Consider the following 15558-nt stretch of genomic DNA (forward strand, 5'->3'; position numbering starts at 1 on the left):
AACCACTCCACCACTTAGTTCAGTACCACTCTATTGTTTGAGTGTACTGACTGTCCATGATATCACTGTAGCACTTGAGGATGACCAGGATGATGTATACAGCCACCAGTTCCAAATGTTTAGTCCAACAAAAATTCAGCTGATGAAGACAGTGGCATACTGCTCGATATTCAGGACCCACTGCCAATTAGATTGACATTTATCATTGATTAATTGATTTGGTTTATTTTACTTTGCTTTTCTGCCACTTTTGGCTAATCATGAAGATGAGGATGAATAATGATAGGATGAAATTTATGAAGGGACACTCTCAAGGAGCACCTATGCTCAGGCTGGGATTCGAACATGGGACCCATATCACACTGTGATAACCACTTTGCCATGGAGGCTGGCAGATTTTAATTTAACAACTTATGTATGCCTACTACACTTAGGGTATGCAAGAACAGAGACTATTCGTGACAGTTGTACTTGTTATTCTATAAAATATGTATTTGGCTGTGTATTGTAATTATGTCCATAAATACATATTTATATGCCTAGTGTTACATACAGTATGTAACATTCTTATTCGTACACACGGATTTTCAAAGAAAATGCTTTAATATCTGAAAGGAAATATACTCTTTTGAAATTGTTTCTTTACAATTCGATAACTAATATCATTAGGATATAACTAATAATAATATCTAATATCATTGGCCTCAGTGGCTCAGTCAGTAACGCATCTGACTACCATGCTAAAGGTCCTAGATTCGATCCCCGGCTGGTTCAAATCCAGGAAGTAAAGTTGGAAGTGGCTGCCCACCCAGCATCGAATGACATGGGTACCTGGGGGAAACCCTGGGGGGTAAAGGTGGTCAGGGGTGTGATGCTGATCACATCACCCCCACTCACGACCGGATCAAGAATGTGGGGGGCATTACCCACACACCCCCAATATGCCTTCATGGCATGGTGCTAAGCACAGGGGAGCACTTTACCTTTTTTTTATCGTTAGGAACATAAAATCTTACCCAATTTCTGTATAACCAATGACAATAATAATTTAAATGAAACTGAAAGAGAAACATGCCTTGTTAGTGGAAGGAGAAAAGAGGAATTTTCTCAAGGAAGCCCTTTTTTGGTGAGCCCCTGCAGCCCCCCCACATTAAACTGAAGTGAATAGAAAATTTTCATAGCATGTCTTGCTTGTCTGTGCAAGTTGTAAAATCTCAGAAATCATTCAAGTTGAGATTCACCACTGATTCAATTTATGTTAAAATATAATAAAATGTACTAATTAAATTAAGAAAACTAGCAAAATATTATTAATAAAATTAAGAATTTTGTAATTTATCATTAATCTTTATGTATTAAAATTTTAAAAAAATATCACACGTTCTTCTTTTGATTTTAACAGGCTACTTTAATGTTTCAAAATACCATAAAGTTTTGGAAACCCTATATCATACATATGGACCTATAGTCAAGGAAAACTTAGGAGGTCGAGTAGTTGTACATGTTTTTGATCCACAAGATGTTAAAGTTGTGTATCAAAATGAAGGAAAAATGCCTTACATTCCACCCCTTCAAGAAACAACTCAATTATATAGGCAACAACGGGAATTTTCCCCAGGTCTTGGGAATATGTAAGTTCTTTTAATTTTATTTTTTAAATAATATTTTTTGAGCTTAGCTTTCAAGAATATACAATTTATTTTTGCATCTTAACTACGTAGATTATTAACCACTATAATTGATAAGAAGACTAATTACAATACACACATAAAACATTATGTGTTAAAGTATTAAAGTGCTGTATGCACACACAATACTATTGTAGATGGAAATTTAAAAAAAATGATTAATATCTTGGAATCATGCTTATTTTCATGGTTTTCATTGGTAGATGATATTTAGAGGCATTTCATTGAAGATATGGCTTGGCTGGACCTTTAGCTGATACAGGGGGAGCTGCTGTCGAATTTTCCTCTCCTTTTGAAAAACTGCTAAGATACATTTTGGTGTAGAATCTCAATAAATAAATAAATCTGAAAAATTACATATTCCTTCCACAACATTCATGTGGTTTTCTTTTGCTGTTGTGTAGATAATCTCAATAGTTTCATGGCTACATAAGTCTATTAACCTTTTGCCGCCCAAGGCCTTTTTCACAAGTAAGCCTCTATTGCCCGAGCCGATTTTGAGCAAAATGCAGAGTTTCAATTAAATGAGTGTGTAGATAGGAGGCTAATTGCCCTAGAGAGATGAGTGATATACCGTTGTATGCGGAATGAACCAGAGATTCAGACTATATGAAATTTTTGCAAATTCGGCGTATATGTGGCGGAAGGGAGGGGGCTAACTCTCAAAATTCCAAAATTTCGGAAAAAAAAATTTGGTTCCCCCACCCTCCCCCCAAGAAAAAAGTACATGACAGTGTCGACATGCACATGGAAATGATCGCTGGCATGTAAGGAACACAAAAATATTTGCATTATTATCATATGACCAATGTAACTTGAGTTGTACCCCAAAAGGAATGGTCGGCACGCCACTGATTCAAGCTTCAAAATGCAGTGGTAAATTGAAATGACTATAGCTCAGAAACTAAATGCCCTAGAGATATAAAAGATATACTGTTGTACGCAGAATGAATCACAGATTCAGACGATATATAATTTATGCACATTCGGCGTATATATGGAGGGGGAAAGGGGGGAAATCCCCTTGAAAATACTTTTTTTTTAAAAAAAATGGGGTTTCGCCTCCCCCTCCCTGCCCACCGAAAAAAAGGATATGTAAAGTTCAAAATGCACATAAAAATTATTGCTGGCATGTAAGAAACAGAAAAATATTTGCATCATTGTCGTATGACCAATGTAACTTGAGTTGTACCTCCAAAAGGAATGGCCACTGATTCAAGCTTCAAAATGCAGTGGTAACTTGAAATGACTATAGCTCAGAAACTAAATGCCCTAGAGATATGAAAGATATACCGTTGTACGCAAAATGAATCACAGATTCAGACGATATATAATTCATGCACATTCGGCGTACATATGGAGGGGGAAAGGGGGAAATCCCCTCAAAAATACTTTTCTTAAAAAAATGGTGTTTCCCCCTGCCCCCCCCTCCCCGAAAAAAAATGTCAAAATGCACAAAATGCAAAATTTATACAAATTTGGTGTATATATGGAGGGGAAAGGAGAAAACCCCCAAAAATTATTGTAAAAAATTCTCACATTACCCAAAAAATGTCCTTGCACTTGGGCACAAAACGACACCTACGCACAACATTCACGGACGAAAAGCTAGAACATAGTAAAAAATGAGCGCCAATTCTTGCAGCTGCTTGAAATTCTATTTTTAGACAATGCTGGGTAACCCCTGTTGCCACTTTTGGACACTTGTGCTAAAAAAAAACAAAGGTTTCCTTCAGCGCGCTTCGAAATTCCATTCTCACAATGCAGATTCAACAACCAGTCTTCCCCCTCCCCCCACCCCTGCTTGCGCCCTCACGGAAAACTTTCATTTTGACATCGGCTACTGATAAACAAGCTTCCTTCGAATGCACTTAGCAGGAGGGAGTGAAAAGCATTGCTTTAGAACAACAAAGCCAATCTTCCTTTGTCGGCAAAAAATTGACCTTGAAAAGAGATGCAAAAGAGAAGTCCCTTTTCCCGCCTTTCCCCCTCCATTTTCATGAAGACATAAAAAAATGCAAAAAAACATTTCTGTTAAATACATGTGTTAGGAACAATATAAAAAAATAAAATCGAAATTCTAGCCAAAAATAGAAAAGTTATAACGTAAAAACTACGACCTTGACACAGCGTCTCGATTGAGACGCTTGGTTCCGTGAGGGTTACTTTTTGGTATCTTGTTCGAGATGCTTGGGCAGCAAAAGGTTAAACTATTGATTAACTATTGTTGATGTCACATCCAAATCTTTGCTGATAGACCTGTTGACTGTAATTACTGAGTTACACAATTTGCAAATTCCAAGACAAAAAAAAAGCCGTATGCCTAGGATTCACGGCCATCGTTACAATTGGCTCTGTCATGCGGCAGAGTGAGTAAACAAATTTGGGCATGTAGAATCGAAACTTCCACAGTTGCTCTTTCATCACATGTAGGATACAACCGGCTGATGTTACTTGCATGACCATGCTCAACACTTAAAAACTCTGATATTCATTTGTGTACACCCTGTACAATTTCAGTTAGTTCAGTGGTTCATAAATACCTTGAAAAAAAACACAATGGCAAACATATTACTTCTGTGGGTTTACATGTTACAAATTAATAATTTTAGTATTTTTCTTATTGTGAGTATGTATGTATGTATGTATACATTTTGACTTATTATTCTTATTTATTTGCAGAAATGGAGATGAGTGGTATAGACTGCGTAGTGCTGTGCAGAAAATGATGCTAAGACCAAAGGAAGTTCAGTATTATTTGCCTTTTGCTGAGTCAGTTGCAACTGATTTTGTTGAACGGATTAAAAAGAAGCATGATGGAACTGGAATGGTTGATAATTTGAGAAATGAAGCTGCCAAGTGGTCTCTAGAGTGTAAGTTTTCTGTATGTTCACACTGTTTATTTGACAAATTATAGTGACATGTACATCTTTCTTCTTATTTTTGGTTTTCAATTATTATGTAGTAGCAATTCTGGTTATGTAGTGCAAGCTTAGTAATTTTTAAAGCACAAGGATATGTTGGATGATACTTAATATCAGTGAAGTTTTCAATCTGCATTTGTCAAGTAAAACTTTTCTTGTGAGCTTCATAGATTATCTATTATTTGTGTTCATTGTAGCTGTGAATGCTTATATGTGCATGGTGTACTTTTAGATCAAATATTTTTACCTCAACTGCAAAACATATGCTATCTCATGCGTGTGCAATTTACAAGTTTAAATTTCGTTCAGAATCTCATGTCATGTTTCTTGTTTTTTTTATTTGTTTTGGATTTGCTTTAGCTGTTGCCTGATAAGTAAGAACTGGATTCTTTTATTTATTTATTTCGTGTAGAGATGGACCAATATTAAATTTATACTGATACTAATAAAGTACCGATACTGATAACCAATATTCTCCCGATCCTATATAAAATTCCAGATAGTTAGTTAACCTCCTTAATAAATATATGTTATCAGATTAACCAAGCTTTTGCAATGCAAAAAAAGCTGCATATTTAGACATTAACTTTAAAAAAAGTACAGAATGTAGATTATATGTTTCTATCCATAAAAGTTGTAATTAATTTGCACAATATTGCCCTAAATTGTAAGATATGTTTAGATACATCGGATTGGTAATTTTACTGGTATACTGATATGCCTATATCATACAGAATACCGATTAATCTGTCCCATCCCTAATTTCCTGTTTTATCTTCAATTTCTTGTTGAAATTTCGTAAATATGCAATTTCACTTTGAAATTTCTCTTGACTTATCTACAAAGGAGGTATCAAGATCATTTATTAGTGTAATAAATTGAAATCTCTATCAGTAAACACTTTATATTGGCACATTTCTATTTTAACTATTTTTTTTGTAAAATTGCACCTTGTCCTCTGATCATCTTGCTTTGACTTTGTAGTGATTTTAGTTGAATGTGCTTTCTAGCTGCAGGAATGGTGTGCTTTGAAACAAGATTGGGCTGTATGAGTGGTGGCTTTGGAGAAGATAAGGCACAAGCAATGATAGAAGCTAATAGAAAAATCTTTCATCTTTCTGGATTATTAAAGTTTTCTCTTCCTATATATAGATACATAACCACTCCAAAATGGAAGAAATTGGTAGAATCTGAGGACATTTTTTATAGGTACATGTTACCTTTTTATAGAAATATTTGTAAATATCTTATTGAATGAGTGTATACAATGTTATTGTAATACCATCAATTTCTGCTATATTATTACTCCTTCCCACTTTCACTGAAATTATGAAATTGGCATAGTTCAAGTTTCATCTGGTGGCATCACCACAATGTAATCCTGGTGCCTTCATGGTTCAGTGGTTAGCACAGTGTGCTATGACATCAGGGGGTTCCGGGTTCGAATCCCAGCATGGGTATTGTTTGTGAGTGTCCCTCATCATTTTCATCACTCATCTTCATTGTTGTGATTAGCCAAAAGTGACAGAAAAGCAACGCTAAATAATAATAATAAGTTCGTTTGATACCCAGTTGAGCACATGATGGTTGGATTTCACTTTAAACTGTAGGTCCAGTCCCAATTAACCTATATGTGCTTAAAGTGGACTTATAAAAAACTCAAAAAATTATGCATCGTTGAAAAGGCTTCAGTAGTGGACCATCCATAATGCTGATTATAATTAACAAATGCAGGTGAAATGGGACTTACGTTTGATGTTACAGTATCAAATGTTTTAATCACAGTCTTGTGGATCACTTTCATAATCCACAGCAGCATGTCAGAAGGATAGTTGAGATAATACTTTTGCTGTGTCGATATATTGAGCCTATTAATATGGAGCTACATTTCTCTTTTGACACAGGTAGAAAAGTGACTTAAAATAATGAATATTTGTTACACTACTCAGACAGATCATATATTTCACTTTAGGCACTTTCCTTGTGAGTTAAATACAATGGGGGCTTTAAGACATGCATTCATCAAGTGTAATTTCAGTAGCAGCTTCCTTTTTCTTTCTCAGTAGCTCTGATCCAGTTTAATTTCCAATAGGAAACCCCCCTCCATGTAGGACTGCCTTGTGGAGGTGAGGGGCTTAGTAGGGAGGCCATTAACATATCATCAGTTCATTCATTCTTCATATCCATATCTCACATTTTCACCATTCCATCATGTCATTCATCTCCATCCCATTGACCTCCCTATAAGTAAGGGTCCTACTAGAGGAGACAACCTCGATTAAAAAAACCTATCCCAAAGTGTTTGTTGCACGTGTGGATGGGACAGTGTTGGCTGCAGAGGTAGTTGCAGTCGCGAACGTTGCCTCAGGGATTTAGGCTTGGTCCTTGAGTAGCTTCATTTTTGGGGGTAGGCCTTCCTCGGCATAGAGGGCATGTCGAGGTGACATTTTATGGACCCCCCTCTAAAAATCTATATGTATATGGTTACTACAAAAGCTTTAAATGGGGGACAACCCCCAAAATGTGCATGGTCTTTGAGCCTGATAAGTTTGGAACAGACAAGTAACATCACAACTGTGCCTCGTTATCTTGTTATTATTAGTCGAGCAAACAGAATGTCCGAACACCTCAGACAACATGAAGAAGAATGGAGCTGCTACACTGAAGGACAGACCTGTCACTATTCCTCGTCAAAAAACAGCTAGACCATGTTGCTGGTAGTGATGTCCCTGAGATTAAAAAACTGCGTAAGGGGAATCTCTTCATCAGGACAAACACAGGTTGCCAGACAAATAATCTTTTGAAATTAAGAACTTGGGTGACTTCGCTGTTCAGGTGGAACCCCACCATCAACTGAACAACTGCACAGGTGTTGTACATCACTGGGATCTGTTTTACGCCACTGAGGAAGAAATCTTAGAAGAACTTTCAGACCAGAAAGTCCAGTGAATTAGTGCCAACCTCTTCTCTCATTCTTACTTTCGGTGTGACCACTCTTCCGATAAAGTACATGAGGAGACAGATGAGTGGAAAAGGTTACCATGAAGAAAGAAGCGGGAGCCTCAATGTCCATCCGTACATACCGAACCCCATGCGATGCTTTAAATGCCACCATCTGTGGCAAATGCAGTCACCCTGATCATAGCACAGAACCATGTCCATCAGGGCCAAAGTGCGTAAATTGCAAATGAGATCATCCTGTTTGGCATCAAGACTGTCGTCCCACCTACCAGGAGGAGAAAACAATTTATGAGAGTTTGTCGTTACCGAAAAGATTTCCGCCGGAGAAGCTAAATGTCACCTCCGAGAAAGCATACCCACACCACTAACTACCTTTCTCTGCCACCGCTGCTGCTCTCACCCGTTGCAGTGTAGGTGTCCAAACCAGTAACACTTCAACACAGACTACGCTGCTTCCCGAAGTGACTCGCCCCACTTCAAGGAATCCTGTAACCCCTATTTACTCGGCTGATAAAAACTTTAAATAACTATAGACACAAAATAATATTTTTTCAAGTCCTCCAACTCTCCAGTCAGGGTGGCCACCACCCTGAACCTTAAAGCACAGCTGAAATCTGCAAAGCGGACGCTGAAAGCACCCACCACCACTTCCCCTTCCCCATCCCCTTTGCCTTCCCTGTCTCGGCCTGATTACATGATAGAGGAGGACACTGCGGATGAGGAATTTACAAAGGTGACAGGGATATCAAATAGAGTACGCCTTAGAAGGTCATGCTAATCCTTACATCATGGCCACTTGTCTCCAATGGAACCTTAACGGTTTCCACATGCACATTGAGGAACTACAACTTCTAATCTCTGAATTTGACCGTGCCATCATTTGTCTCCAAGAGACACATTTTTGCCCAAATGAACCAGCAATACTGAATGGATGGATATACACTTTACCGCATGGACAAGCTCCTGAGGGTAATCGTGCTCATGGTGGTGTAGCAATCTGTGTTCATGATTCCATCTACTCGATGCCACACTTTCTAACCACCCCCTTCCAACCTGTTGCTGTGAGCGTTCATCTGCCACAGCCCATAACCGTGTGTTGTATATACATCATGAGAGAGGAGCAATTTTCTTTAGAAGACCTCCTTTCTGTATTCGAACAACTTCATCTCCTCTGGTTCTTTTGGGCAACTTCAACTCTTATCATCGTTTGTGGGGCTCTGTTCGTACAGAACCCTGGGGTCAGATTATAGATCAATTCCATGAGGTGTTTGGTTTAATGGTGCTGAATGATGGAGCTCCCACATATTTCAGTCCATCCTCAGGCACATACTCTGCATTGGACTTGTCCTTTTGCAGTCCCAGCCTTGCTCCTATCACCTCTTGGAGCATTCATAGTGATCTCTGTAGGAGTGATCATTTCCCTCACTTTCAAACATCTTCAGCACTCACCTGAACAACCCCCTCACTGGCATCTCAGTCGGGCTGGGCTGACTGGTGTACATTTGGGCATGTATTGGACCTTAAATCGATCTTGCATCGTATTTGCCAGCAATCGACACCCTAGATATCTTCGTGTCATACATCCTTGATGCTGCACATGCTTCGATTCCACATCCCATTGGATCTGTGAAATGACATCCAGTCCCCTGGTGGACTGCGGAGATCAGTGTAGCTATCAGAGACTGCAATCATGCCCTAGATAGATTGAACAGGAACCACGCTGCCACAAACCTTCAGCAGTTCTACATTAAGAATGCCCGTCGGCTCGTTCGAGAAAGTAAGAAGTTGACGAAGCAGGCTTCATCGAAAGCCATTTGGACAAAGTGTGCCACATCCAGGTGGGTGCATCTTATCCCCTGAGTGCAGTAGAGCATGATGGGATGTTGTACACTGATTCTGGAGACAGTAAATATCTTGGCCATCCAGTTTTCTGAAGCTTTGAGCTCTGAAAATTATGAACCACATTTCCGCCATCAGACGGACCGTCAGGAACCTCTAGGTTTTCGAAGTCAAAACACCGAGCCATACAACTCTCCATTCACCGAATGGGAGTTCGATAATGCTCTTCAGGATTCGAAGAATACATCTCCTGGAGTGGACAGGATCGATGCACTATGAGATGCTACGTCATCTGCCCAGTAGAGCTATGATTTTTCTTCTCACTGTGTTCAACAGCCTTGGGTTGGAGGATCTATTCCTCATATCCTGGAAGAAGGCAATTTTTGTTCCTATCCTGAAACTAGGCAAAGAATGCACCACAGCTTCTAGTTACAGGACAATCACCTTAACTAGCTTTGTGTGCAAGCTATTGGAGCACATAGTCAACAAGCGTCTCATCTGGTTTTCGGTTCTCGCTGTGTTCAACAGCCTTGGGTTGGAGGATCTATTCCTCATATCCTGGAAGAAGGCAATTTTTGTTCCTATCCTGAAACTAGGCAAAGAATGCACCACCGCTTCTAGTTACAGGGCAATCACCTTAACTAGCTTTGTGTTCAAGCTATTGGAGCACATAGTCAACAAGCATCTCATCTGGTTTTTGGAGGAGAACTCCCTTATTATAGCCTGACAAGTTAAGTCCCGATATGCACAGATTGCTGCAGAGCACTTCCTATTACGTCATCCTCCCCACCACTCTTCTACGTACTAGTCTGGCCTTTAGGGTACGAGTGGTGCCAACTCAGCAAAATTAAGCTAAAACAAATATGACTAACTATTTTTACTGCGTAGATTGACAATGCCGGCTCATATCAGTTTATCAATGGTTCATTTGATTTAATCCAGTCTTTGAAAATGCATGCGGTGCACGGATCATAAACTGCAGTATTACGCATGCGCGTTAAGGTTTATAACGAAGAGTGTTGCCGAATGACTTCATTTTCTGAATGTGACATCGAGCAGTGGCCTGTTTTTTTTTTTTTAAAAAAAAAAGCTGAGTGGGGTGGGGGTTCTTTTGTTTATCGTACAACAATTGCTACGAGAAGGCAATCTGATAACATGCTTGCCTGTGTTCTTTTTTAAAGCATTGAAATGTTCTTGCTCTACTCTTGGCTGCATATTTTTGTTCCATATATATGGCAGAGTTGTATGCCATCACCAAGTCACTGGACTTCGCTGATTTCAATGGCCTGCAAAAGTCCTTGTCTGCAGTGACTCGACCAGCATGTTGCAAACTTTGGATTTACCGAACTCCCGGCATCCAGTAGTGCAGCACAACTTCCAATGGCTTATGTCCTTATCTGCCAGTGCTGATGTCCACTTCTGCTGGGTCCCTAGTCACGTGGGCATAAAGGGGAACAAAGCAGCTGATGCTGCCACCAAGTCTGCTGATGCAGATGGCGACGTTCTCGTCCACCTTCTGCCAGCTAGCAACCTGCAGAATTTGATTCGTTGTAGCCTTCTTGACACTTGGCAGGAAGGGTGGGATGTGGTCCCCCATTGAACAAGCTTCATCTGAGCAGTCGGCTCCGTTCCCTTCCTTTTATAGGCCCCGCTAATCACCTAACCGTTACTGGAAACTTTCCGCTGGTTGGCTGTCCAGAGACACACCTAACTACCCAATGGCCAAGAATACGCATGTACATGAATACATAGACATCCACAACATTACCAAAATACATGACACTAAAACCCGATGGATCCAATTAAATTAATTAATTAAACATATATAATAAAAGAGGATCAAGTCATGATTCGCCTCATTACAAACTGTAGGCAATTATCGAAAACCACAAAATGGATAGCTGAATAAAGAAAGGAAGAAACATCTTACAACAATAATGACAAAACACAACAGTCGTTGATCAGTGTAGCGACTGCCGCCATTGCAGTAAAGTAAATGAAGCTTCGATTTCAGATTAGAACCAATGCATTGTCTGTTGTATGCAATATAATAGCTGTCTCACTTCAAAACCTAACAACATTGTAGGCTAAATATGACGACATGGTTTAACAAGCCATAACGTAATGTGAAGGCCTGCCTGTTGTCGTAGTGGTAATGGCGTCACCTTGTATTCAAGGACCCCGGGTTCCATACTTGGTGGAGGCACATAGTGGTTTAAACTATAGGTCCAGTCCTGATTCCTTTCTATGCATAGAGTGAACTTAAAACAACAATTCAATTCAAGGTGTCTTGGGTTCAATACATGGTGGAGGCACATTACACAGTGGTTTGGATTCAACTTTAAACTGTAGGTCTAGCGTGGATTAGCTTATCTGTGCATAAATTGGACTTAAAACAACAATGTAATAACGTAATGTGACACTTTTAAGAGTTAATAGTGTTTCCGGTTTAATATGGCTTTTGAAAAAGGGTTGTGCAATGAACAAGCATCCCTTTGCAACTCCCTGGCACCGCTCCTGGTTATTTCTGACCGGGTCAGCTAATTTGTTTGCGAACAAATCTTTTGAACGTATCCCAGTGCTGAACTAGTTCACAATGAACGAATCCCAAAAATGATCGGAATTTTCCATCTCTAGATCCAACTTTAAACCGGTCCACCGTTGTAGCTTAGTGGCAACATCCTCACCTTGGAATCAAGGGATCCTGTGTTTAATGGCTGGTGGAGGCACATAGTAGTTTAGTACACAGTTTAAACTGTAGGTCCAGTCCCAATTAGCCTATCTGTGCATAAAGTGGACTTAAAACTAACTATTGACAGGAATACAGATATTGACAGATTGAAGTATTAATTCTTACTCACTCACTGTTTTATAGGTTTTTGAACAGTAGCAAACTACTTTCACCAGGTGAAAAAAGCACATGGAACCATGAATGACTTATCAAGTAATGTTTGTCTTCTTTCATTTATCTATGAAGTCAGTTTCTTTAAATATATTGTAGTATCAAATCTCTTTGCAAATGTACAGGTTTTCAAAGATCACTTACCCTGTTTTTGCAAACGAATTCCTAAATGTACATTTTATTTTCCTTATGCAAAAATTCATCACACTCATGGCCACATATATTATTTAAGTTGTTTTTTTTATTATTGATATCAACTACCATCTTGTTGTTAGCAGTAAATTTTTAACCAGCACTTTATTGATGTCTGTAAAAAAAATATCAGTAGGCCAGGCCTATGCCTGTAGTATTTAGAGGGTGCTCGTGGATGTTAGAATGGAGGATGTAATGAGTACATTATTAATGTTGTACACCTTTGTATGATTGAGTTTAATATTGTACTATAATAATTGAATGGGGATTTTGGTATTGGAATTCAAGTTTCCCTTTTGATTTACTTTTTCGTACAATATGCTTTGGAGAATCTAGTTATAATTTCTATCATGTGAAATTGTCCATTTCACTTTTCTAACGGTGAAAGCGGCCCCGGTGCCCACCCAGCGTCGAATAACATGGGTACCTGGGGGAAACCCTGGGGGGTAAAGGCGGTCAGGGGCGTAATGCTGATCACATCACCCCCACTCAGGACCGGATCAAGAAAGTGTGGGGCGTTACCCCCACACCCCCTATACGCCTTCATGGCGTGGTGCTAAGCACAGGGGAACACTTTACTTTTCTTTTGAAATTGTCCATTTTTACCTCCATATTATCACAACTTTCTTCTCTCTTTAAGGCAAGCCACGGAATATATTGAGAACACAATAAAGAAAATAATGGACCTTACCAGTTCAAATGCTCTCCGGGATGGTCAGTACAACTTTTTGTCTTATCTTCTGTCAAGGAATGAGCTAACAAGGAAAGATGTATTCATCTTAACTTTATCTCTGTTTGGAGATGGATTAAGCACAGTATGTATATATTATATCACTTATTTCTCAGTGTAAGATATATTTTGTAGGGCTGAGCTGAAAGTATCAGTTGGAATTTATTTACCAATACAGGCCGATACCTTTCTAACATTTCGGGGGAGGGGGGGGTCATCAAACATACAAAGCTCAAGCTGTACTTTTTAAATTATGCAAAACTTGAAGTTTCTTTTTATTCTGCACTAGTTTTGTGTGAAGGAACTGGATTTTGAGATAACATAACATGTAATTTAATATTCTTATGTGATTCTTGAATATTTTAAAGTAAAAATCTTGGTAAATTGATGCATAGAATTAGAATGGAATACATACTTACTCACTAATATTAATCAAGATTTTGAACAACTTTTAATTATTTCAACTTTCCAGTATTGGTATCATTATGGGGGGGAATCGATAAGAGTATCGGCATCTTAATATTTTGTGTACTATATTAATCATCTCTATCTTTTTTTTTAAAAAAATAAAGCTTGTTATTTCCTAAAGAATAGCTGCTTTCGAAGAGCAAACACACAGAAAGAACTTTCTTTATTATACTTTTAATTATAAAGAGTTCTATGCAAAAAATAAATATGTTCTAAAGCTTTACTGAAATTACAAATGTATACTTTAAAAACTGGAGTCCCGATGCAGGAGACTTGGGTTCATTTCTACGATGGGTGATCTAAAGTTCAAATTTTTCCAACATTTTTGTTTCCTTTCTCAAGTCATGAGGTGCCCTTCTCTCAGTGTTCGGAGCTTGTATAGTGGTTTGGATGTGCACTGCCTTTTCAGAGCTGTTTCCCCATTTTTTCAATTCTTGTCATGAACTCCCTACCACAATTAAAACCAATACATCTCTGAGGATTAAAATCTTCATACCTTGGATAAAAGTTGATATTGTATAGGGGCACTCAGTACACATAAGGTAAGGATGTGCAGGTATGAAATTTTGGCTGATACCAATAAACTACTGATATAAAATGACCTCCTTAATACATGGGAGGAGAGGTGGTGGAGTGGGAAGGAAGGGAATGGATGGTGGTGGTTGTTGTGTCTAGGGTCACTTAGATCATAATTAGTAATATAAACACCAAGAAAGGGAACAAAGATAAGTTTTACCCTGTGTAGTGTAGGTGCACAGTGTTTTTTTGTTCACTCTGTATATATTGAAACATGTTAAAAGCAGGTTTTATAAAGTTTGAACATTATTGTGAAATTGCAGGACAAAGTAACTAATTTTTCTATATAATGCACAATTATGCTTTAAAAAGTTTACTTTCATGTCCATTTATATTTTACAGTTAAACAGTTCTGTGATTATATTGTTTCTTTCCATTTTAGACAACACCTAGCCTCCTGTTTAATCTGTACTGCCTTGCAAACAATCCTGCTGTGCAAGATAGAGCTTTAGAGGAGATAGAAGAAGTAGTTGGCAAGGATGAGCCAATAACAGTGGACAAACTCAACAAATTGCAATATTTGAAGGCTGTTGTGAAGGAAACATTCAGGTAACCTTACCATAGGGCTTTAGTGGAACCTCTGTTTTATGTTTTTCAGGGGACCAAGCTGAAATAATTTAAAATGTGGGAAAATCTAAAATCAAGGAATGTTTTGTCATTTTGCTATATTAATGCAATGAAGATTGAATTAATAATGCTGGAATATGTAAAATCCGGGAATGTTAAATTGCGTTCCACTGTATTGTGCACAGTAAGGATGTAATTTGTGTTGTTATTGAATCATTAAAAAAACTAAAAATTGTATAATTTATATTCCCCTTTGTCAGACAAGCTAGGTAATGGTAAAAATCCAAAGGCAATATGTGATGCAAGGTTTTTTTTTTTTCAGTATAGGCTGCAGTGGCATATTCAGAAAATTTGACCTGGTTTACCTCAACAATTCTTGAGTTTGAATTTTGTTTTATGACCACTTTTATGGGCTAATTGGGACTGGACCTACAGTTTAAAGTGGGATCCAAACCACTATGTGCCTGGACCAAGCACAACAATTCTTATTTATTGTATATATTTATTATATTAATTAGTTATAATAGAAATGAAACACCAATACAGCCATGCAAGTAAAATGAAAATAGAAGTCCCAACAACTTCAAACTTTCTTGAAATTACTATATGTATGAAGAAAGTTGGTTTACCAGTAAACATAGAGAATACACCACTGATAGTCTGTAAGTTGTGGGAAGATGTCCCTAAAGGTGAAATAGCACACATCATAGA

At 38.3% G+C, this 15558-nt stretch overlaps 1 protein-coding gene across 8 annotated transcripts in view; it reads left to right on the top strand.

The window, feature by feature from the left end:
• The window catches only part of LOC145984243 (putative cytochrome P450 CYP44), a 56183-nt gene that overhangs the window by 19244 nt on the left and 21381 nt on the right, over positions 1 to 15558 (top strand). For all 8 annotated transcript variants that reach the window (XM_083117832.1, XM_083117831.1, XM_083117829.1 and 5 more), the window contains 5 exons: positions 1403 to 1631; positions 4371 to 4561; positions 5623 to 5821; positions 13147 to 13321; positions 14663 to 14829. In XM_083117832.1, the coding sequence (XP_082973958.1) occupies positions 1403 to 1631; positions 4371 to 4561; positions 5623 to 5821; positions 13147 to 13321; positions 14663 to 14829 (961 nt within the window). The remainder of the gene's footprint in view (positions 1 to 1402; positions 1632 to 4370; positions 4562 to 5622; positions 5822 to 13146; positions 13322 to 14662; positions 14830 to 15558) is intronic.

The sequence above is a fragment of the Lepisma saccharinum genome, chromosome 2, assembly GCF_977018435.1.
Source record: "Lepisma saccharinum chromosome 2, izLepSacc3.1, whole genome shotgun sequence".
Lineage (NCBI taxonomy): Eukaryota > Metazoa > Arthropoda > Insecta > Zygentoma > Lepismatidae > Lepisma > Lepisma saccharinum.